This window comes from Polyodon spathula, chromosome 7 (genome assembly GCF_017654505.1).
Source record: "Polyodon spathula isolate WHYD16114869_AA chromosome 7, ASM1765450v1, whole genome shotgun sequence".
Taxonomy (NCBI): domain Eukaryota; kingdom Metazoa; phylum Chordata; class Actinopteri; order Acipenseriformes; family Polyodontidae; genus Polyodon; species Polyodon spathula.
In genome coordinates this window covers 27,264,599-27,291,064 of record NC_054540.1, presented here as the reverse complement: position 1 = coordinate 27,291,064, position 26,466 = coordinate 27,264,599, and the positions used below count along the sequence as shown (strand labels likewise).

At 40.9% G+C, this 26,466-nt stretch overlaps 1 protein-coding gene across 1 annotated transcript in view; it reads left to right on the top strand.

Annotated features, from left to right (window-relative positions):
- The window catches only part of mpped1 (metallophosphoesterase domain containing 1), a 38,276-nt gene that overhangs the window by 5,029 nt on the left and 6,781 nt on the right, over positions 1-26,466 (top strand). The window contains exons 2-4 of the mRNA XM_041255173.1: positions 1,992-2,313; positions 3,860-4,041; positions 13,052-13,277. Of these exons, the coding sequence (XP_041111107.1) occupies positions 2,159-2,313; positions 3,860-4,041; positions 13,052-13,277 (563 nt within the window). The 5' untranslated portion in view covers positions 1,992-2,158. The remainder of the gene's footprint in view (positions 1-1,991; positions 2,314-3,859; positions 4,042-13,051; positions 13,278-26,466) is intronic.

The window sequence follows — 26,466 nt, the reverse complement described above, 5'->3', positions numbered from 1 at the left end:
TTAAACAGCATAATCACTACACAGGTGCACCTTGTGCTGGGGACAATAAAAGGCCACTCTACAATGTGCAGTTTTGTCACACAACACAATGCCACAGATGTCTCAAGTTTTGAGGGTGTGCAATTGGCATGCTGACTGCAGGAATGTCCACCAGTGCTGTTGCCAGAGAATTGAATGTTCATTTCTCTACCATAATCCGCCTCCAACTTCGTTTTAGAGAATTTGGCAGTACGTTCAACCGGCCTCACAACGGCAGACCACGTGTAACCACACCAGCCCAGGACCTCCACATCCGGCTTCTTCACCTGCGGGATCGTCTGAGACCAGCCACTCGGACAGCTGATGCACAAACTGTCAGAAACCGTCTCAGGGAAGCTCGTCTGCGTGCTCGTCGTCCTCTCCAGGGTCTTGACCTGACTGCAGTTCAGCATCGTAACCGACTTCAGTGGGCAAATGCTCACCTTCAGTGGTCACTGGCACGCTGGAGAAGTGTGCTGTTCACGGATGAATCCCAGTTTCAACTGTATCGGACAGACAGCGTGTATGGCGTCATGTGGGCGAGCGGTTTGCTGATGTCAACATGAGTGGTCAGCTGATGTTTGCTGATGTGAACAGAGTGCCCCATGGTGGCGGTGGGGTTATGGTATGGGCAGGCATTAGCGACGGAAAACGAACACAATTGCATTTTATCGATGGCAATTTGAATGCACAGAGACACCGTGACGAGATCCTGAGGCCCATTGTCGTGCCATTCATCCGCCGCCATCACCTCATGTTTCAGCATGATAATGCACGGCCCCATGTCACAAGGATCTGTACACAATTCCTGGAAGCTGAAAATGTCCCATTTCTTCCATGGCCTGCATACTCACCAGACATGTCACCCATTGAGCATGTTTGGGATTCTCTGGATCGACTTGTACGACAGCGTGTTCCAGTTCCCGCCAATATCCAGCAACTTTGCACAGCCATTGAAGATGAGTGGGACAACATTCCACAGGCCACAATCAACAGCGTGATCAACTCTATGTGAAGGAGATGTATTGCGCTGCATGAGGCAAATGGTGGTTTTCTGATCCACACCCCTATCTTTTTTTTAAAGGTATCTGTAACCAAAAGATGCATTTCTGTATTCCCAGTCATGTGAAATCCGTAGATTAGGGCCTAATGAATTTATTTCAATTGACTGATTTCCTTACATGAACTGTAACTCAGTAAAATCTTTGAAATTGTTACATGTTGCGTTTATATTATTGTTCAGTATATATGTGAAAACTGGGATAACTGTTATTTAAATAAAACACGGCGCCAGCAAATCTCTCCAAATGGGCCACTTCAGGAGTCCACTACCATATTTTAAGTCTTGGATAGCAACAGGAGAGATTACAGCTCTTGTGTGTTATATTGTATTGGCAAATAATTAATACATATGTACTGTAGATCAACATCAGGAAGTTATTTGTTTGGTTATTATTAACTGATTCAGTAAGAAACAAATGCATTTATTTCTTAATATTTTTTTATTTATGTGTTTCCTAAAATGTGAAAATCTAATACCACTCAGAGTGACTAAACAGCATTGAAACAGGGGATCGCATACTCTTCCATGTCTGTGCTGTATCTGAATGGAATTCTATTAAAAGATATTTGACTTCAAAATTGTGTAATGACATTTTCTGATCACCACATGAGCACACACTAGGAGTACAGTATCAAATTTACACAACTCTCCCTCTGGTGACACTGGCAGTTACGATGGATATATCCTGAATTTGTTTAAATTATTATTTTCCCTGCTGTACCGGTGCTAGCTTTCCTTGACTGAAATATTCATCAAACCACTGAGTCGGAAAGATTTCTAATGAGTTCCCAGAGCTGAAAGTGTATTATTTTCCCCCCTGGATTTTCCTAAGTGATATTAAATAAAGCCAATCCACACAAACAGATTAGCTGTCAACTGGTTCTTCTCTGTCTCTCCAATCTGCTCACAGGTCTCTGACAAGGAGAGGCACAGAGAGGGAGACGGCAGGTGAAGGTGGTAGTTGAAGACATGCTATTGGTGCATGCAGGTAGAATGGGAGTAAGGCAGATGAGCCTGTGAAGAAACAGACCCTGCTGTCTAAACACACCACACACCCAGTCACCGAACTCTAGAGTCATGGCTTTCACCTTGTCAGAGATCATGGCTGCAAGGCGGCAACAGCATGGAGGTGGAGTGGCAGTCGATGTGGATGAGCACAGCGCCAATCCAACCCAGGCCTTTACCTTTTATAACATCAACCAGGGCCGTTTCCAGCCACCACACGTGCATATGTAAGTGCCTTCTTGATTTGTATTGTGCATTAAGTCTCTAACTACACTGTAATTACATGGTAATGGCACAGTAAGTACACATGTGGTGTAGCGACAATACAACAACATGCTTAATTACCAAGTAGAAAATGTTAGCAGTTGCTAGCATGTTTTGTAATTCTACTGTATTCACATATTTAAGTTCCAAATTGGCCCTAATTTAGTGCTCCACCAAATATCACTTACAGTATGTTATCCAATGATTTGTCACAGGCATCACTGGGAGCAAGCAGAAAGCATTTATAATTGTGTCCTATTTGTTATCATTCAGCAGGAGACCTGAATAAAACCTGTTTGAATTTGGAATGAAATTACCACACAGCATTATTTATTTTTAATAACATTTTGTGACCTATATTGTAAGCATCTAGTCAAATATAATTCTGCGGTGCACATGGACAACATTTACATTGCAATTGGAATGACAGCATGTGGTTACAAATTAACAATGATGTATTAATTATAGCAAGATAACTATTTCATAATCTTTAGAATGGCAATATAATAGCAGCCTAGTGGTGTGGAGCATGTTTTTTATTGGGCATAAAAGTGTATGTAGTGTAAGGTTCTGTCCATTCAAAGACTGACTCACCATTAGGATCGCTTTAAAAGTATTTTTTAATCTTAAAAAACAATTTAAAAACCATATTAAGACCACTATGTTTTTGGAAGGCACAATCTCATTCCTAACCTATCCTGGTAAACCAATTTCTTTATAATTTGATAAATAAATCATAGAAAGCATTTGAAAATGTTTTGAGAAATGTAGCTAATGAACTCTGAAAAAAGTAATTTGGAAGAAATTAATATAATAATAGAAAACACGACTGCTTTTTTAATGTGTATGATAGACATGTAAGAGGGATCCAAATGAAAGTACGACAATGGTAATTCATTTATACAAGAATTTGTCACTTTCTTTTTGAGTGGATGAGTACAGTAGGTTTTTACTGTGGAGTAGTGCTGCATGAACCAGTTATTGGGTCATTGGTGTTGATTGGTCTAATTTACCATTCCAAGGGAAACGGGACAAAACAGCTGCTTGGGTTTGTGTGGATCAGCATTCTCTACATAATCTAAGAAAAGCATCCTTCGTCACAAATCCAAGCAGCTGTTTCTTCACTTGTTTCACTTACAAATTAGACCATTCAACACCAATAACCCTCACCTGATTCTCAGCACCTGATTTCTGTGAGGGTCTCAATCAGAATAATCGATTTGTGCAGCAGTACTGTGAAGCCATAGATTCAAGCATACAGTAGATAATAGTAAATCAGTTATGATTAACCTCATCATAATAACACAAGCAGTGTTTTTTGAGATGCCAGCAATGTCCCACAAAACAATATTACAGGTATTGTGTTTTTCATTAACTACACTCTTTGCATGGTTCTTTCTCCCATGCATGAGTTTGAATCTTTTCTTGGCTTTTTTTTAAGTCTGACCTTTCCATCCTCATTTGGGAATGGATTGTTTGGTTTATGTAACCTTTCTGTTCTACTCATAGGGTGGATCCATTACCCCATGATGCCCCAAAGCCACCTGGGTACACCCGGTTTGTGTGTATTTCGGACACACACTCTAGGACAGATGCCATTCAGATGCCATACGGAGACGTCTTCATCCACGCTGGAGACTTCACCGAGCTGGGCCTGCCCAGTGAAGTCAAGAAGTTCAATGACTGGCTGGGTAAGAGCTGAACATGCCTTCTTTATACACCCCAATGGACAAACATAGTACACTGTATCTAGCTTATTCAGTTTTCATGAAACTTAGGTATTGTCAGTATCAGAGATATATTGATAAACATGGCAACCCATATGGAAGAAGGATGTTTCATTAACATGCTTCTTAATTAAAGATACTGTATTTATATAGTATCACTAAGGAGTATGTATCACTAAGAAAGGGAGTTGTAATAATTCACTCTGTGCTAGGGATTAGTGATTTAAATGAATTCTCAGCCCAATTCTTGCACACTAGTACTTTGGTGAGCTTTGTCAGCAGTCTCATTAAAAAAGGTTCCAAGAATTAGGAAGGCATTAAAAATCTACTAGTCCCTCACCCTCTAGAGGGCAGTGTCTTCAGGGCATGTTTGAATGGCATTGGTAGAGCAGAGCAACATACTTCCTTCATGCGTCCAAAACCTTTGTGGAGAATCAGTATTTTTCATGAAACATTAATATGCAGGATGACATTTGTTTTGTTTCCCATGCAAATTTTGAAAGAATTACAAGAAGTGACAGTATATTTGCTGTCTGGGGGGTGTAATTACAAACAGCATTCTGTACACCACCTGAACTGTTATCCACAGTTTGTAGTCCAGACACATTTTGCTTGTGCTTATGCTTTCAGACACACACTCTAGGACAGCTCATAAAATGATGGACACTTTATTCAATGTTTCTCTTGTTCACAGTGTAAATAATATATAAAGAGGCACTCATGAAGCGATAGAGGTGTTTTATCCAAATGGTTCCGAAAGCCCATAGCATTGGGATATGGAGGCTCTGTGCCACACAAGGGGGTGTTTTCCTTTGACAGCCATGCACGGGTTTTGGGGTTTATCTTCTGCTATGCTCAGCAAAGTGATTTTTTCCTGTGAAAAAGCTCTGCTCTTTTCTCTTGGTTTTGTTATAGTGTAGATGTTGGTGGGCATTACACTTTAATGAGGGTTTGTTTTTGCTTGGCGCTCTTAATGTGATTTTGTGCTTTCTTTGCTTGTTTGTTTTTTTTTTTTACACAATTATGGAACTGCAAAGTCTACAAGTTTTACACTACTTAGAATTTTTATTTGTGTGTATGTGTGTCTGTGGAACATCTAAAAGTTTCATTTCATTAACACTAGAACCGCCTTTTACAATACATGTTTTTATTTTGAATATAACCTACAATATTCAATTTATATATATATATATATATATATATATATATATATATATATATATATATATATATATATATATATATATATATGTATATATGACCTGGCAGCCATCAATTCCTTTGTTTTGTAAAAGGTAAGAGAGATTTAATCTTGAAGCTAGCCACAGCTCTTCAGCAGAAAGATTTCGATCAGGAAATTGCAAAGCTGCAGGTGCAGCAGCTCAACTTGGATTCTGTGCAGCTGCGAGTGACACACATGCATGATAAATCATATTGGCAGGTTAGTGAGATGGGCAGGGCTGGCGCACTGACTGCTTGTTAACAACCCGGAAAAGCAGACCCCGTCGGTTGGGGCGTGGTTAGCGTGCTAGAGTGAACGGGAGAACTTATCAGGCAGTACTTTTCCATCCAGCGAGGTTAGCCACAGTCAGGCTGGGGCCCCGCCCCCTTTCGTCTAGTGTGTTCTGATCACCAGGCACCTGGGCTGGGGGATTTCCATACAGCTGTCATTCTAGAATTTCCAGCAGGGTGAGGTGTCCATTCAGGATTTTTTCGAACGGGCACCGACTCCCTCCAACTCTCCTATAAAAGGAGCTGAGAGCTGGATCCCGGGTCGTCAAACTGAGAAAAGGAGAACAGAGTGAAGAGAGAAAGTCCCTGGACAGCCACAGTAGCTATGGTCCCTAAAATGAACAGAGAATGGAGGTTCTGTGTAGACTACCAGCGGTTGAACGAGGTCACTAGAAAGGACTTCCCCACTTCCATGCATAGACGAGTCCCTTGACTTGGTGGCTGATTCCTCGTGATTCACGTCCTTGGACCTAAGGAGTGACTACTGGCAGGTAGCCCTCGCCCCTGAAGCTCAACGAAAGTCTGCCTTTTCCACCGGGCAGGGTCTATGGCAATTCCAGGTGATGCCGTTTGGACTTTGCAATGCTCCTGCTACTTTCAAGTAGTTATGGAGAGAGCACTAACTGGTATCCCCCAGCACACTGCCTTGTCTACCTGGACAACCTGCTGGTACATGGACCCAACTTTGAAGAGGCCCTCGCATCCCTCCAACAGGTGCTGCAATGCCTGGAGGCAGTGAACCCGGATAAGTGTTGGTTCATGAGGAAGGTCACCTTGCTCAGACACTGGGTGGGGGGTCAGGGTCAGAGCACAGAGTCGGACAAGATCAGCGCTGTGCAGGACTGGCCTACCCCTGCTAACCAACGACAAGTGAGGGCCTTCCTGGGATTGGCCTCTTACTTTCGGCGGTTGTAGCCAATTTTGTGGACATGGCAGCTCCCTTGAACCGCCTCCTGAAAAAGGGTGGATTGTTTGAGTCCCAACTGTCAGTGACCAACACCCCAGTACTCTTTCCCCCCAACCCAGGATTGCAATTCTTGCTGGACACTAATGCAAGCAACCGGATGATTGGGGCGGTCTGCTCCCAACAGGGACCAGAAGGAGAGTGGGTACTGGTCTGCTATGGTCAGGGTTTAACCAATGTAGAAACCCAATGGATCGAGCAGCTGCAGCATTTTAATTTCACAGTACAACATCGGGCCGGGGTCCGCCACACCAATGCGGACGCCCTGTCCCGGCAGCCATGTGCTGAAGAGGGATTTGACCACTGCCAGAGAAAGGAGGATTGGGAGCAGGAGCTGCAAGCGGAGCAGCACGGAAGAGGCTTGAAACCCACAGAGCAGCCACCTGGAATGGGGTACCCAGCCCCACTAGCAATCTGTGGGCAGCTGACCATGACGGAGGCAGCCTAGTGGCGCCGGCTGCAGGAGCGGGACCCCAATCTCCTTCCTGTCCAGGAGTGGGCAGAGTGATGGCAGCATCCGTCCTGGGAAGCCATTGTCCGGCTCTGTCTGGTCGTAAAGGGACTCTGGGCACGGTGGTCCCACTTGGCCGTGTGGGAGGAAGTACTGCAGCGTCACTGAGAAGACCCAGCTGAACAAAAAGGCTGCTGGCAGGTGATGGTGCAATTTTTTGTCTTGCCCATTTACCCTCTGAATGGCACACATACGCAATCCATGTCTCAATTGTGTCAAGGCTTAAAAATCCTTCTTTAACCTGTCTCCCCTTCATCTACACTGATTGAAGTGGATTTAACAGGTTATATCAATAAGGGATCATAGCTTTCTCCTGGATTCACCTCGTCAGTCTATTTCATGGAAAGAGCAGGTGTTCCTAATGTTTTCTATACTCAATGTATGTGCTAAGTTAAAAAATAAACCCTTTTATGTTTAATTGTTCATTTAAATACGACGTTTCAGCTGTGCAGATGTTTGCTATGAATTGCTTGATTAAAAGTTTTGAGTTGTATCCGATAGTTTTTGTTTCATTTTAATTAAAATTAAAAAATGTACTGGTGGTTTGTAGATATGAGTATAACCGCCATGATTTTAGTATTGAAGTCCATAAATGTACAGAGTGTGTGTGTGTGTGTGTGTGTGTTGGGGGGGGGTGATCTATGTTTTACAGCCTTTCTGCTGGAGATTGCATGATATTAAAGTCAGAAAAACGGGATTGAGCCACAACCATGATTCCTGCTCCAGTTTACATGGGTTTTTACAGCTATTTTTACAGTGAGAAAACGATTGACCCTGCCCTTAAAATTGTACTGTACTGTTTTTAATATCTTTCTATAAGCTGTGTAAGGATGAGATGAGTGTTTGTGGAAGATGGGGGGTGGGGGGTGCTGTAGTATTGCAGTCTAATCTGCTTTGCCTACACAAGCAGCATCAGATCTCCTGCATCCTGCCTGTTAAAGGGGTTTGAGCTCAGAAGTTTCAGCCATAGTGAACATTGGGTTTAAACAGCAAACCATTGTGGGATTGTAATGCTAGAGCTGTTTTTACTTCACAATTGATATATGTATATTACAGTTTACGAAGTAAATTTGCCCAGTAATTTTGCAGCTTTGCCATGCTTTTCCCAGTGTTACATGTATTGTTGCGTTAACCTTTATCTGGGAAAAAAAATTGTTTGGAAAATATAAATTCATTCAGTATAGATGATTTGTAGATTTAAAAAATAAATCAAAATCGTTGCTTTAAATGCATGTGTAGCGATCTCGGTTCCCGCAGGCAGGAGCATCACACAGGGCGAGGCAATCCACACACAGGCGGAGGGCGGGCGCAAACTCAGGACCTCTCTAGCTGTGTGGCTGGCTAGTGAAAAACTACATTTTGAATACAGTCGTAATCCTAATTGAAACAACCTGGGAAGCAACATTAATTCCAAAACATAGATATGTATAAATTACATTGAACATCAAAGCAATCTACAGATGACTTACACTGATGTAACTATTTATATTTTCTTTAAATATAAATAGTTATATCCCAAAATACTAGTCTTATAACCCTTCTGTAGTTTAATATACAGTAAGTGAGGAAGACAAAAGCCATGACAACATATTGGCTGTGGCTATAACTCTTGAATAAAACTCTTGAGAAAAAAGAAAAAAAAAGAAAAATAATTGTCTTGCTTATCCATTTGGTGACATTGGAATTAAACAAACAGCTTTGAAGGTTAAGAAGAAGCATTTTTGTGTAGGAGTAAAATATGTTTTAATCCGCATGCTACAGAGACCCTGACTGACAGAGCTCCACTGAATTTCTAATTTTGATGTTTATTTATTTAGATCATTAATACTGGGGAGTCTGGTGTATGGTATGGCTGGGTATGTTTTAACTCATAACTGTAACTTTTAAATGGCACTGAATATCCTCAGTCTACAGGTAATAGGAAATGTGATTGATACACACGTCAGGGAGTTGTGACTAGGTCTGAGATCAGTGGTCCATTTGGGTTGCTCTTATGATGATAGCTAAGCATTTTACAATTTTGCTGTTACTATTTAGAATAATTTTTACACAGCTGAAAACTGTTTTTCTTTCAGCCTGAATTACAGTGCCTATAGGAAGTATTCACCCCCCTTGGATGCTTTCAGTTTGTTGTGTTACAACCTGAAATCTTGATTCATTTAAATGGGATTTTTTTTTCCCTTTGATTTACACAACATACTCAACACTTTGAAGAGGCAAGAGAATTTTTATTGTGAAACAACAGTTAATGAAAAAAAAACTAAAAAAACTGAAATGTCTTGGTTAGATAAGTGTTCACCCCCCTGAATCAATACTTGGTAGAACCACCTTTGGCAGCAATTACAGCTGTGAATCTTTTAGGGTAAGTCTCTACCAGGTTTGCACATCTGGATCGTGCAATATCCGCCTATTCTTCTTTGCAAAATTATTCAAGCTCTGTCAAGTTGGATGGGGATCGTTGGTGGACAGCAATATTCAAGTCTTGCCACAGATTCTCAATCGGATTCAAGTCCGTCACTCTAGGACATTCACTTTCTTGTTTTTAAGCCACTCCAGTGTCGCTTTGGCTGTGTCTTGGGGTCATTGTCCTGCTGAAAGGTGAATCTCCATCCCAGTCTTAGGTCTTTTGCAGATGGAAGCAGGTTTTCCTCAAGTATTTGCCTGTATTTAGCTCCATCTATTTTGCCCTCTACCCTGACAAGCTTCTCAGTAGCTGTTGATGAAAAGCATCCCCATAGCATGATGCTGCCCCACCGTGCTTCACAGTAGGGATGGTGTTACTTGGGTGATGTGCTGTGTTGGGTTTGCACCAGATATAACGCTTTGCATTTAGGCCAAATAGTTCTATTTTTGTTTCATCGGACCACAGAAACTTTTGCAACATCTTTTCAGAGTCTCTCACATGCCTTTTTGCAAATTCAAAGCAGGATTTTACATGGGCTTTTTTCAGAAATGGCTTCCTTCTTGCCACTCTTCCATGCAGGCCAGATTTGTGGAGTATCTGAGCTATTGTTGACACGTGGACAGTTTCTCCCATCTCAGTAATGGAACGCTGTAGGTCTTTCACACGTGTCATTGGCCTCTTGGTGGCTTCTCTGACCAATACCCTTCTTACCCGGCTGCTCAGTTTGGGAGGACGGCCTGTTGTAAGCAGATTCTGGGTGGTTCCGTATACTTTCCACTTCTTATTGATCGACTTGACTGTACTCCAAGGGGTATTCAATGCCTTTGAAATCTTTTTATACCCCTCTCCTGATCTGTTCCTTTCCACAACTTTATCCCGGAATTGTTTTGAAAGCTCCTTGGTCTTCATGGTAGTATCTTATGAAACACTTTTATTGCACACAGATGGACTCCATTTAACTTACTGAGTGAATTCTGAATTCTGAATTCTGAAGACTGTTCAGGTTTTTATTTTTAATTGATTTGCTCCCCCCCCCCCCCCCCCACACACACACATTTTTTCACACATTGAAAGTGTTGGGTAGGTTGTGTAAATTAACTGGAAAAAAATCCCATTTAAATGCATCAAGATTTCAGGTTGTAACACAACAAACTGTGAAAACTCATCCCGGGGGGGGGGGGGGGGGGGGGGGGGGGGGGTGAATACTTCCTATAGGCACATACATGACTGTAAATACATTACAGCAGAACACAACTGTCAAAAACATAAAGTAAAAGACTTGACAAGGCACTTTTAGTATGGTACTCTTGGTATGATTAGTACTAATGTTTAAATTAGTAATCTGTACAGGGTCCAGTCCAAAGTGGTTTGTATTAGTTTACTGGTCTGCTCTTTTGCGTGGAGTTATATTTGCCACATACTAATGTATTATAAATCACGTATAGGAAATGAACACAGATTTGTCAAAGTTCCCATACATTTTATCCTGTGTACAGATGTTATCCTGTAAAACGTTACTATAGTATTTGGCAGTTTTATTTCGTGTGATTCTCATTTTTTAGCTGCTCGGAGGATATTTGTCACCACAGGTTCCTCTGATGCATTCAGTGGTAATTATATTGAATTGAAGAGTAGACAACAGACAACAAAAAGACTATTACCTCTTGTTTGCAGTGATAAGCAGTTGTTATTAATGAGTAAGACCACTGTGACAGCATGAAGGACCTGTCCCCCTGTTTGATCCATATAAGCTCTGTTCTTCTGTTTAAAGCTGGGTGGTGCTAATTTCTGTTGATTTTTCCTTTGCCTCTATCAACAGGCTTTTGGGGCTGAACTGGTTTAACAGTTCTGGTGCAAAGGTCCAAGCATGACATTGGGTATCTAGGTGGTTAGTATCTGTATATTAGACTTTTCATATTTGTAGCTACTGTATAAGGTGACTGATTATTTCAGCCACATGCATTTGAGTCATATTAGATGCTGCTAGTAAACCTGTTAAACAGAAGTGTACACTGCCTTTCTGTGTGTGTGTGTGTGTGTGTGTGTGTGTGTTTGTGTCTATTTCAAGTTTATTTTGGAAATCAGATTTAGTTTGTCTCCATTTTTGTTATGCATTTTGGTACAATTCTGGATACCAAACTCTGCTCTTTTCAGAGCTTCCCCATAAGCCTGCTTCAAGCCTGCCCTAGAAGAATAAGAGAGAAGATGAGTCACGTTGAGTTCTCTTGCATTTGTGGTGATGGCAAAAACCTCCCCTCATTTGACAGAAAACAGATGTTAACACCGACCTCCACAGTGTAAAAGGATTAACCCATTAACCCATTTTGTCTAATCAACAAATGTCACTGTGGTAGCACAATATGCCTGCAGACTGACATTTTGTACTACTACTAGTACTACTAATAATAATAATAATAATAATAATAATAATAATAATAATAATAATAATCAGAAATAAAACAGTCATGGCATCTTATTTCAGTCCCCAGAATCGAGCTACGGTGTGCTGCATGGGAAGCTGTCGGCACCAACAGAAAGCAGTTGATGGGATTTTTAGACGCTTTACTGATAAACACTAAAGATACACAATTAAACTAATCAAACAGACTTATCAGAAAAGCTTCATTCTGAAAATTCTGCGAGAAAATAACAAACATTATGGGCATTATTTTCTCAGTTAAAAATATAATGGACCATAATTTAAAAACTATATACTGCACTCAACAGAGACAGAATGATAAACATACTGTAAAATATGAAAATTATTAAGTAATGTTTCTTTTTTATTTATTTATGGTGTTTTCCCGCATAAATTACACTTTCTTGTCTCTTTAATTAAGTTCATTTCTTGTTACACTATGGTAAACATAAGCTGAAATATGTGTCATGTCTGATGACATTCATTTATTAAAATGTCTGTGCTTTGTGGGCTTTTGGGATTAACTGCTACATTAAATATGGTCACTGCTTTGTTTTCTCTTTATTTTGGTGGATCCAATATTTTTCTCAACGTATTACATATGAAGTAAATGTGTGTTTCTTCTCTAGTTTCATTAATTTAATATAGTAATTGGAGGTAATGTATTCTTATTGCACTGTATTGTTAAATAAGCATTGACAGTACCTGCAATGACAGGTGTACAACCAGGTGAAAGTTTCAAGTGAGAACAGAGCCATATGGGAATCCAGAAATGAGGAGGAATATGGATTACTTACATCATGCTCGTATTAAATATGTCACAAAACAGCACTCTGACAGAGCCAGTTACAAATCTAATGTTTGCTTGACATATATACTTGAGACCCCGGCACACAAAATCAGTACAAACACATTTTATTTAGAGCTGGATTCAGCTCACTGGGCCAGATACACGAGTATTTATTCTAGTGCAAAAGTTGTACCTCTGATCTTTTCTTTTAAAAGGAACAAAGTACCTCAGATTGTTACTCAAAGGTCAGATACTGTACGTAAACCTGTTGCTTCTTACCGTATTCCTGTCATGTTTTCTTTCCAATAAGGAAAAGGCTTTGTGTTTTACTAGTTTTGACGTGGGCTGACTGTTTCTTTTTTTTTTTTTTCCAGGTGCTTTACCGTACGAATATAAAATAGTCATTGCTGGTAACCATGAGCTGACCTTTGACCAGGAGTTCATGGCAGACTTGATCAAGCAAGACTTTTACTATTTCCCTTCAGCGTCAAAACTGAAGCCAGAGAACTATGAAAACGTTCAGTCCTTGCTCACAAACTGCATATACCTTCAAGACTCGGAGGTGACCGTGAGAGGATTCAGGATTTATGGATCCCCGTGGTAAGTGTGATTTTTAAAAAATTTGCTTAAGAGGCATCCTGTCTAAAGCGGAAATATGTTATGTTGTGTACATACAGTCGTCACACAGGTGAAATTACTTTTTTTTTTTTTTTTTTTTTTTAAATAGTGGGCAAGTAGGTGTGTTTTATAGATGTTCTGTACAGGCTAAACTATATCATTGATTAATGCCCTGGTTTTATGAAAGCTTGAATCTCTTTTGTTAGCATCACTACCAAATGCACTGGTTTACCAGGGGAACATTGCAAGAGGAACAACCATTAACACATCTCAGTTTAGCAGTAATACATGGCTCTTATCTGCTGGTCATAAATTAGTATAATGGGCCTAAATGAGCTATAATAATGTTAGTGTTTGCCTTGGTCTTAGCAGAAATAAGACAAATCAACAAGCCAATATTCCAAAGTCCCTCTGAGCTCCTTACTACAGCACTTCTGTTGTTTGTTAGGCCTAAAACGTAAAGCACAGCAAGCCCTATTATTGCCCTGTACTTACCCTAGGTGTGTGTGCAGCAGATATTCATTTCCCAGAGCCTTCCTCCTGTATTTACCTCCCCAGCATCCAGTTCCTTTGATCAGGTTCAAGCTACCAGAACGCTCCACAACCAGTCCTAACCCAATCACTCCCTAGTGCACCCTGGTGATATAGCTCAAAGCTAATAATAATAAATAATAATAATAATAATAAATAACAATAAAAATCCTAAGGATTCAATCAGGGACATTTCTGTACACTATGCTTATGTGTCGCATTGAAACATTAGCAAACAGCAATGTAGTTTGCCTGACAAGACTACAGCACAAACTACAAATAATGAAAATCCTGTGATTTTTTTATTTTTTATTTTTTTTTATTAAATTTTTTTCCCCACAGGTTGGGTCATTAAATAATAAAATTTCATGACTCAAAAGCCAAGTGCCTAAAGTTCTGTATAAAAATGTACTTAATTGAAATTATTATTTATACAGTATTTTTGTACAGGTACATTACAATCTAGGTGCAATTCCAATGTATATCGAATTTAGCTGTGTATCTCCTGTTATGATTGCAGGTTATAAAAACACCACTGTATTGCTATCCACCCTTCAGTGACAGTAATGTCTCTAATGGGCCAGGCTGCTGGTGGAGCCCATCTGCTCTCCCGTAGGAACAGTGGGACCGAGCCACAACACTGACTCGTTTCCATGGTGATTTCTTGATTTCTTTCTAAACAAGGATTTATGGACAGCAGCCCATATTTCCTCAGAGTGTTCATTTTCATGTACTGTACATCTCGGCTCAATCAGCCCTAGCTGGGAGCTATGCCTATTGCCATGTTTCCATCTGCCACTGTCAGATTGTGTGTATATTAGCAGCAGACCAAGATCAGACTGCTTTGTAGTGAACCTCTGTCAGCTCCAGCTGGCACTGAGGAGAACGTTACCTCATGAGTATCAAATGCAAAGGATGCTGCAAAATAAAATGAATGGGGGGATTACGGAACTCATTCAATATTATTTCCACTTGACTTCTTGTCAACCAAGATCACAGAACCCTTTGTCACAGTGTTTTATTTCAGTAATTTTGCATTAACAGGAGGAAAATGTTGGCAACAGTTGAGGTAATGCAACCTTACAAGTAATTTGTCATTCACAGATCAGTGCTTTTCCACACATGAATAATAAGCAGAAAAGAAAAGAAAAGAAAAGAAGTAAGATTTTTGTATCAGACAGGCATGAAAACCTTCAGAGGAGAAGGGCAAGACGAAGAAGACCCTGCATATTCAATCCCAGGGTCACTTTGTTTTGGATGCTGGAGGATGCGATGGTAAGGTCTTATCGTCTCACTCCGCAGGTTGACCGTCCTTCTGGTAACACAGACAGCATTTACTTTCTTCCCTATAGAGGACCATTTTGCCTCTTTGGTACTATAACTGATTTTGGCTGTGGCTTTTACAAATAACTCAATTTCGTTCTGAGTGATGTGAGTTACATGAGTGTTACCAACAGTACTCATTTCACGCAACAATTGATAATAACATTTATATTTATATGTTTACAAAATGTTCAGTTGATTTAATTTAGTCAACTTGGACAGAGAGTTGTATCTGCGAATCCAACCAGACCCAAGGCAAGAACTGAAAACACGTCTCATCTTTCACTCAGGAGTGTGGCGGGGGAGCCACGCCCCTATGAATATTTGTGGCTGTTTTGTTTGTTTTGTCTGTACTGTGATTTTGACGTGACGGCGAAAATTCAGTATTTGTATTTGATTTATTGTTTGCCGTCCATCATGGTATTGTTTTGTTTTGTTACAATTTGTAAAAACCTCATGAGGATGTGTGACTGATCAGGTACTGATTATTTAATTAGCTGACAGTCACGCATCCTAATTAAACTTGTGCAAAATGTGACCAAGGGATAATCAGATACTTATAGCTGGTTAATCCCTCAGTCATGGATATAAAAGCCGGCAGCTTTGCTTGTTCTCGATTGAGTGTGTTCAAAAGTGGAGAATGAGTGTGGAGTAAGGAGGTAAAATTATAATAGAAGTGACAACTGCTAAGCATGCTGGGTCTACACCAGCACAATACGTATTTGTTATTGTTTATTGTTTATTTGTTTGGCAAGAAGGCGAAGAAGCAGGTGCCAGCTTCAAGAGCCCGTGAGAGTGGAGTCCGAGCGTCCAGAGCCCAAGATAGGGAAGCCCAAGAGTGGTCGCTGGGATGGCTACTTTTGCCTCGTTGAGGCCTCGAGTTGGTGCCCTTCCTGCGGGGAGGGCGGCCACTCCGTCATCAACTGTCCCCGCCACAGAGAGGAGGAGGAGGGACGACCGAAGGGCAGTTAGGAGGCCTACCTCAGCGTTCTTGAGGCTGTGAACTGGTCCACTACCTGTGGGGAGTAGGGCCACTTTGCGGTCAACTGACCGATCCAGGAGGAGAAGGAGAAGGAGGAGCACTAGTTCGCAGCACAAGAAGAAGCCCGGCCGCTGTTTCCAGTGCAAGAGGGAGAAGCTCCGTTGTTTCCAGCGCGAGAGCGAGAAGCCCTGCTGTCTGCAACGCAAGAGGGAGAAGCCACGTCTACCCCAGCGAGCAAAGGAGAGCCACATCTGTCCTCCACGAGCAAAGGAAAGCCGCAGCAGTCCCCCGTGACCAACGGAGAGCCGCATCAGTCCCCAGTGATGGAAGGAGACTAGGTGCTGCTTTTTCCTCTACTGCCAGTGGGAGACTACCCGCTGCTTCTGCCTTCGCTGCCAAGAGACTACACACTGCTCCCGCCTTTGCCACCATGGGAGGACTGCCTGCCGCTCCCACCTCCACCGTCATGGGAGGACTGCCTGCCGCTCTCATCCAGCGCTAGAGGGAGACTGCATGCTGTTTCCGCCGGCATAACCAGGGCCGCCTTCTTGGCTCCCCTCCTGCCATCACGTCCCCAGGGTCCGCACCTGCCTTCACCTTTGGAGGAACCGCTCCTGCTCTGTCCCGCATTGCCTGGGGTTGCCTGTACCGCACCGCCTGGGGTGGCCGAGCCTGGGGATGCCGGTTCGTCACCGCCTGGGGATGTCTGCAAGTCACCGCCCGGGGATGTCTCCAAGACACCGCCCGGGGGTGCCTGCATTTCAGCTGCCGGGGATGCCTTTACGACACCGCCTGGGGATGCCTGCCTGTCATTATCCAGGGTGGTGTTCAATCCAGCAACAGCCTTTGCACTGCTGTCAAGTCTGGGGCCAGAGCCCCAGAAAAGGCAGCCGCCAGTGCCTGAACATGAAGGAGAAGTAGAGCTCCCGCTGCCGCCTTCATGGCCAGGGGTTCCCCTCCAGAGTTCACCTCCTGAGGGTCTGGATCTGTCGCTGTTGGAGGGACTGGAGCTGCCGCTGCTGTTGTCTGCTTGCAGTCGCCTGGGGTTGTCTGCTCGCCACCACCCAGAGTTGCCTGTTTTCCGTTGCCTGGGGTGGCCTGCTGGAGTGTACCACCATGCTGTCAGCCTTGCCATTGCCCATATTGCCACCAGTGAGCCCTTTTGAAGCCCCTGTTTTTGGCCTGAGACTTTCTGCGAGACTTTGGGGGTTTTAACATGATGGGGAAAAGCCAGTATTTGTATTTGATTTATTGTTTGTTGTCCGCCATGGTATTGTTTTGTTATTATTTGTAAAAACTTCATGAGGATGTGTGACTGATCGAGTACTGATTATTTAATTAGCTGACAGTCACGCGTCCTTATTAAACTCGTGCAAAATGTGACCGAGGGATAATCAGATAGTTATAGCTGGTTAATCTCTCTGTCACGGATATAAAAGCTGGCAGCTTTGCTTGTTCGAGGTTGAGTGTGTTCGAGAGTGGAGAACAAGTGTGGAGTAAATAGGTAAAATTATAATAGAAGTGACAACTGCTAAGCGTGCTGGGTCTACCCCAGCACGATGCTTATTTGTTTTTGTTTATTGTTTATTTGTTAGGCAACTTGCCCTTTTGTTTCTGAGTGTTTTGTTGTTTAAACCTTTTATTTTATTTTGCCCTGCCATTCCTTGTTTTGGTTTCATTTCCCTGGTCTGATGCAGTGGTGGAGCAATAGCAGGTGCAGCAGGTGGAGCTGCACTCGGGCCCGCGCACTCAGAGGGCCCCGGAGGGGTTCGAAAGTTTTTATTTATTTATTTATTCATTTTTGAACAATGATAATATCCTTCGCTTTTATATTTGCAGATGTTACACATTTGTATAACTGTAGCTGCCGGTGTGCTGTGCCAGTGATTCAGATTGTATCCTCCCTCATTTCAACAGGCATCGCTATTGTATTAATTATCTTTTTCCCCCGGAGGCTGGTACAAGGCACATCTTCATGGAAGGTTTTGGGGTACTATTCAGCACAGGCATTTGCAGTTATATTCTGTGTGCACGATTCATCCTGTAGTTCAGACGGAAGCTGTTGGGTGCTGCAGCGGGCACCAAAATAAACTACAGCAAATCAACATGCCTGCATTTCTGATTTAAAAATAGTAATAATAATAAACAAACAGTTTCCTATGTGAGACAATTTCTGCAGATGTCTGTGCTGAATTGTGAATTCTGTAATCATTTCTGTGATCGCAGAATTGGGAAATCCTGGTAGGTTAGTGATTAAACCTGTTTGTTTATGATTTAAAAAACGTTCTCACTGTTTCATACATCCTAACATTCTGACAATTAAAAATAGTTCAATGTTGATGTGGCAGAGCAAAGCTCTGCTCTTTAGAAATTGTCAGGGATGGGGTTAACTTCCCCTACCTGCCTGGGTTTATTATGTTCAGGTGGCTGGGGTTGATTAGTTGATTAGGTTGATTAACGATCAATCAGCGCCCAGCCACCTGATATAAAAGGAGGCCTCTGCTTCTCATTTGGGGAGAGGGAGCTGAGGAAGCAGGTTGGTGTTTGTTTTGTGGTTTTTGAATTTTCTAAATCCAGTGAAGGCATTGCCCAGCCTGGAAACTTTATTTTTGTGAGTTTTGTTTTTGCTTTATTTGTGTTTGAGTATCTGTTATTTTGCCCTTGTGCACTTTATTTTTGTTTATTTATAATAAAATAGTTATTTTTTTGAACTTCAGTCTGTCTCTGGGCCTCTATCCACTCGCCAGCCTGCCACAGTTGAATACTTGATTTGGTATGTTTGATGTTTATAAATAAGGGTTAAATTAACATTTGGGGATTTGGGCCCATAATAAGGTCCTGTACTGGGGCCCATCTTCCTCTTCCTCCGCCACTGGTCTGATGTCAGCCATCCAACTCACAAGAAGTCTTAAGATCAATCATGCTCTCTGATGCAGAAATGCCATTTGTTTCCACAATAGCCATTCATTTTGATGACGGCATCCACGTTGTTGCAGGATTGAACATGAACTGGGTACACCATGACACTCATAAGACAAATCCTCTTTCTTGTTGTGGAATGCTCCCTGTAACAGTTGAGAATAATTCCCCAGTTAAGTAAATATCAAAACAATCAAGATCGTGTTTGAATACTTACAGCACCTGATACAGCAATGGTGCAATTCTGGCGGTGTGTGAAAAGGCAGTTGTCTGAAAAGGCAGTTGAAATGAGGAAGGGGCATCTCGAGGTCCAAATGTCTTTCTGCGTTTTCTAAATGGCCTCCTCATTATTAATGTGATCTCAAAGGTGTCTCCATTAACTTCACAAAGGACACCACAATCCCTGCATCTTTTTGATTCTCTTGCAGTAAAAGAAGTCATGGCTCTGTAGTCAGTGCTCCAGATAAGGTTTTGGGTCACTAAGTAATTTGCTCTCCAATTTAGACACTACAAGCCCTAATTAGCAACGTAGTTTTCAAACCCCTAAGGCAATCGCAAGACAGTTTTGCGGACAGTTAGCGCACCAGAATCAGGATCACATGTGGGCAAACAAACTTTTCCCACCTCTGTGATTTACACCATGTGTTTTTGTGCCCACTCGGCAAGTTAGCATCAGCATTAGCGTTGGGGAGTGTTCTTTTTTAAATACAAATGTCAGCAGTGTTACCATTTGCGTTTCAGTAGACATGTTGAAAACCACGTCTAAATTGTGTGCAATTTACACAGTCGACTATAAATACCGGTGAAACTACCAGGGAAGCAGACAAAGAAAAGAGAGAGAGAGAGAAAAGAGAAATAAAAGAAATATGGAGTGCGCACTGGATTAATGGGATATTTTATAATGTGGTACGTTGTAATGTGATTTTGTAACAATTGTAAATCGCCCTGAATAAGGGCGTCTGCTAATAATAATAATAATAATAATAATAATAATAATAATAATAATAATAATAATAATAATAATTTCTACATGGCCAGACAAAGAATGGAGGAGACAACGTACCCAAATATTTAGAAGTCGTCTGTCTTTTCTGAGCCTGTCTGACACACAATGTATGCATCAATTTCGCCACTACAGACAAACAATCACTGACATCTGCCAACTGCTTCAGGCTGACCTGGAAGGAGACATGTGGAGAGCATACTGCTTGCCTGTAGCACTAAAGTACGCGCACCAACTCAGAATAGGCACCTCTACGTAAATCTTAAGGGGACCTATTCTGTCAACATGCAAGTAGTGTGTGATCTGTGATGCAAACAACTGCATCACAAACGTGTATGCAAACTATCGTTGCTCTGCTCATGACTTGTTTATCCACGCTAATTCGCAGGTAGCAGCTGCGTTTCAGCAGTATGACTATCTGAGAGACTGTTGATAGGGGACAACAGGCTACTGCTTACTGTAATTGACCGAACATTTGGAATCCTCAATATGTGATTCTGATGTTTGGATGTCTCTGGGGGAACACTGCTGTACACTCCTCACAAGGTTAGCAATAGCCTCTTGGCTTCTTGTGTTTTACACAACATAGCTCTCTGTAATGGATATTGAATTTACAGGGGAAAGATTACAGGGTTTGAGGGAAGCAGATGCTGAACTTGTAGCCCCAGTGTTGGAGGTTACAGATGCTGCAAGTGCCAGGCAGGGCAGACAAAGCCTTTTAGACAGGGGTTCACGTAACTGGTACGCAGGTACGCATGAGGACCAATAAAAAAAATGCAGACTTTGTTATTGTTGTATAAGACGCAAATGCATACTATCGGTATATATACATGCCTAACTTAAAGAAAACACCTTATTCTAAATGTTTTGCTCCACATGCACCCCCACCCCACTGTCGTGTGCCATCGCAGCACTTCACAAACACAATCATTTTTGCTAGATAGATATTTAGATATTTATCACGTATTTGATAAGTAGAACCAAATGTGAGTAAAATGCATTACATTGAAGTCATGAGTACTTTCCATAAAGACTGTACATACTTTAATGCTAACTTATGGGGCTACATTTTAACTGTAATTTTACTTTGGACTACTGTACAAAAACGTAATTTATATTTAAAAATCTGTGAAAGAGTCACATACATTTTAAACTTAATTAATTGTATTTACTTTAGTGTGATACTTTTGGCAATTCTTAAGGGGTGCCTTTTATAAATAAAATTCCCTGACTAAAGCTACATAGGTATTCAGAGTCGCTGTAGCGGTAGATCTTGAAAAACATCTCTCTCCGGTATTCCGGTATTTTTTTTTCTTCTAAATTACCTGTGAAAAACCCTCAAGGGTCTCAGTCTTTAAAAACGTGCTTGCTGCTGCTGCTGCTGCTGCTGCCCTTGTGCATGAGTACATCTTTTTATTAAAGGATACAAAAAAAGGGTTTGCCTGCTTAGGAACACTTTAAGCTGAATCCACTGTGAAGTAAAAATCCATAACGTGCCCTCATTGCAAGATGGCTGAAGTGCTGTCATAAGGCAATACAGCACAACACATATATAACGATGGAAATTGATCCATAACACCCTGACCTGACTAAAAGTGTTGACCATGTGGGGTAATTTCCTAAATAATCTGGCGAGTGCAAGACTGTTATTATGGTACCAGCTCTATTTTTTTTTTTTTTTAAATAACAATGTGCTGTATCAGGAGCCTCTATTAAAAACTGCACATGTGGATCCTATATATTGAATCATAGTGTGCAACATGTAAGGTTTATGAAAATATTCATGTAATGTTTATGAAAATATTATTGTAACCCCTTCATTTAAACAGCTTTAAAGTCTGTGTCCTCTAAGTCATCCTATTGAGAAGATGCTTCTTAACAATGCATGTTTCATTTTGATGAATGTAAAGTTATAGCTGATTGATAGGTAGAGTCAAGTTTGAGGGACACCACCTGTTTCTCTTACCTCGTTCCCTCACTTTTTCATGTTCAGTTCATCTGTGTTCCTTTATTCTGACAGCCCTGGAGCGGTTCTTCCCCACTGATGCTCCTACTGGATTGCAGCACTGAATCTGTATGTCATTACCCTACTAGTCTTTGTGCTTGTGAGGTGTAAGGTTAAACCCATCAGAGCCCTTTATGGGTTAAAATTCAAGTTGAGCACGTAATATAGCCAGCGTTCTAGCAAACTTTAAAATAATTTTGTCTCTTGGGGTTTTTACACATTCTAATTTCCAACTAAATGGGACATCTGTTTCAGAAAAGGAAGATTTGCCACGGTTGTCAAGGAAACCATCATTCTGTAGAAAAAAAAGGTTCCAACAGCTTTATGGACAGAATTAGGTAGAATTTGAAATATAAAACATACTTGCCTTTTAAAAGACAACAGGACAGAAACACAAAGACTTGTTTTACCAAAAGAAGAGCAGCATCGGGATTAAAAACATAACCGTATAATTGAATTACTACATATGAATCAATTCCACCAATTAGAATAATTCAGAATTCTGAAAATAAATCTTAACATCTTTGATTCTTTTCTCCCTAAGAAAAAATATTTCATTATTTCTTATAATTGGTCATTATTTATAATCAGAATGTATTGTCCTGGACAGCTGTAATATGCTAACATTGATAAATAAGTTATGCAATTTAAAACCAGGCTGTACAATAGGCCAGTAATACAGAAACAGTCTCTTGATGAATTCCCTTGAATAGGTTAGCCTATTGCATGCAGGTGTGCTATCTCAGTCACATGCAGATATAGAAGTATTATAATTCTATTTCTAATACTAAATATTCCAAGTCATGTAAATACAACAGGCTAAACACCGTTACCAAGGCATTACCATTTATTGTTCTTTTTGTCACATATACTGTCACATGAAAGTAACCTGTTTCATCCATGTATGTAAAGTTTGTTTTATATATATATATATATATATATATATATTATATATATATATATATATATGTGTGTGTGTGTGTGTGTGTGTGTGTGTGTGTGTGTGTGTGTGTATAATTATATATATTACTCTTTCTCATATTCTGTGTGATGCATATTATACTGTATAAGCCTGTTTCATATGACAAGTAGCGATTCTAAACCACTCCAGTGTAAGATGTAACATGACGACGACTCATTCTCATGAATTCTGAATCTAGATCTGCTCTCTTGTGGTCGCCAAGGTGGAACAGTAGCTGTTTAGTTGAGACTGGAATGATCAAAAGAGTCGAGAGGCACTGCATGACAGTGCCCTCCCCATGTAGGTCGTTATTTTTTATATGTGCTGTGGTTAGGGACTAATTAGGAATTGGACTAGCTGAACATATTTATGAATAAAGCAGTAACCATTAAGATGGCCACTGTCCAGCATCATTGCAAGTTCTTTCTTTTAAAAATGTCATTATGTCATGCAGGGCAGCACTGTGGTGTAGTGCTTAACGCTGCTGCCTCACAGCACCTGGGTCCTAGATTTGAATCTGGCCTAGGGGGTTTGTCTGTGTGGAGTTTGCATGTTCTCCCCGTGTTCACGTGGGTTTTCTCCAGGTACTCTGGTTTCCTCCCACAGTCCAAACATATGCTGGTCAAGTTGGTTGGTCACTCTGAATTGCCCTCAGTGTGTATGGTGCCCTGCGATGGACTGGTGTCCTATCCAGGGTGTAGTCCTGCCTTGCACCCTATGTACGCCGGGCTAGGCTCCGGTTCACCGCGACCCTGTAAAGGATTAAGTGGCTGTTGATAATGGATGGATTATGTCATACATTTTGTACATTTCTTTATATTTCTCAAGCTATGAAAAGTGGTGTAAGATGTTATTATTTTATTTGTACATTTTTTCTCCATCTACAGTTTTGTTGCAGACCTAAAAACTGCTTTGTATTAAAGTGACAATACGAAGCATGAATGGGTTCATCAGAAATGATAAGCTTTTCGGATTGCTTTGAGACAAGCCTATTTAAACTACACTAAATCAGTTTTTGTATCTGGAAATCTTGACATTTTAGGTTGCTGCGAGATACACATTACTGGATTTTGATTTAACAGTGGAAGAGATTTGCTAGTCCTCTCTAGGGACCAGGGATGTAGAATTTCCTTTTTGTGAAACAAAAACAGAAAATATCAATAATTATCATACCTTGAGCAGGTTTTCCTTAAGATATTATGTGACAACACATCCTCCACACATAAAAAGCAAGAAACTTTACTACAGCACATCGGAACACAAGAAATTGAATATTGAATCATCTGTTCTCTTTTTCTTTAAGTTGGTTTTAACACACTGTAACTGAACATTAATCAAAAGGCATTCAGTATTGCTGTGTTAGTAAAAGATCAAAACTTGTCAAGTTAAAGTAATTATTTTTACTCACTTGAGCTTAGGAATATAAATCTTTGATTTGTATGCTTTTCTATTGCCAGTGAATGTCTGTGACAGGTGTAACTTGTTTTATGGTAATAAGACTTACCTTAGAGTACACATTGATTGAACCAAGAAGAACTGCTCTGCTTAACAAGCAAACCAAATGGGTTTGTAGTTTCCCTTTGACAGATTAATTCAATGACCTTTGCAATGTACATGGTCTGATTGCAGCTAGACTATTGGAGTGAGTTGTAACTGCAGCTCTTGAAAGCATTAGGTACTGTACCAGGAAGCAGCAGGAACCTTAATCTATTACAATACAATACAAATGTATTTGTATATAGCGCCCTTCATGCCTCGGTATCCCAGAGCGCTGAAGTGGCTGCTTGAAGTAGTTGCGACAGGGTTCATATTAGCCGCCTGGCAAAGAAAAATACAGTTACAAACAAACAAAACATGTCACTCACGAGTAGGTTGTTTCCTTTTTCGGTCCTAGTGGAAACCACATCAAAAGGAACAGATTGCTGTGGCCACTTCCCCTAAATACCCTTCGCCACGCCCTCTTTCGGTGGTGCAGCCAATCATGTCTCCTCCAATCCGTGACTGACATATGGCCTACCACATTAAGGCGATGACTTCTGGTATCGTGGCACTGCCCCCTTCCTGGATGATCGGCTTCCGACTGACCCTGGAATGAACTGCCATACCATCCATTACGGAGCACTCTGCTCCGGTTATACAGTGCCCTCACAAATCGGGAATTTATTCAGAGATTTATTCAGTCTCTGTCACAGGCAGGTATACCAACAAACAAATAATTGCAATAATCAAGACAAGAAGTTATAAATGCATGTATCAACATCTCTGCATCTCTCTTATCCAGCACAGACTTTAATTTGGCAGCATTTCTCAAATGATAAAAAAAAGTTATTCTAATTACAGAATTAACATGAAAAGCAAAAGGAAGCTTGGGGTCCAAGATAACACCCAGGACTTTCAGATATCTCAATACAGTATATCCAAATGGAAGGCTCGAAAACACCCAAAGAATCACAAGATCTTCAAGCTAGTAATAATATAACAAATGCTTATTAGAAGTAAGAAAAGGGATGTGAAATATTTTGCTCATCTCTTTTAAAACGTAAAGCTCCCCAGCACAGATACTACATACTGAATAAATGCTCAGAACTTGGATTTGAAAGTTTTATTTTTTTAATTTTTTTTTATAGCACATTGTCATTTTCTCAAACGCTTTTCATTTTGTACATTGACCCATGGTTTATCACAGGGGAATGGCATAGTACGCATCCATCCCCACAGGAATTTGTTTTATAGGCATAAGAATTAAAAAATGTAACAATGTAATTAAAAATCAAAGGCCAGATGTTTTGCAGGGGTAGAATGAACTTACATAAATAACGCTGAAGCAGCAGACTGAACTCGAACAAAGTGCATTACATTACAATTTTTTTTTTTTTTTAAATTGGAATCGCAAATTATTTTACCCCCGATTTTATCCCTGAAATTTGGAAAGCCCAATTATTCAACCCGGCTCACCACTGCAACTCCTGACCTAACTCAGGAGAGATGTAATCGAGCACTCGTGTCCTCCAAAACGTGTGCCGTCAGCCATCTGCTTTTTGTCCGCTCTGCAAGCCTGCCATGAAACCATTACAGTTCTGAATTACACACAGGCAGGTCTGCATGTGCCCAGCCAGCCAAAGGGGTCGGCAGTGGCATAGCCTGGATTCAAGCTGTCAGTCTTCAAGCTTTAGGGCACATCCTGCACTCCGGACTGTCTTTACTGGATGTGTCACTCAGGAGCCCCCCTACAACTTTGAATACTAGTCATCTCTGGTATATCTCTGTCTTCTTGAAAGGTGTATTTTATGAACACCGTTTAATCTAAGTGCTTTTGAATTATGTACCAAACTAACAAAGACTGCAGAACTTTACAGCATTAAAATTAACTTCTAACTTGGAAGGTCTAACAACCAACCTTGGGATATTTGTTTGGGATCATAGGTCATTATTGAAACACAGTAAAAC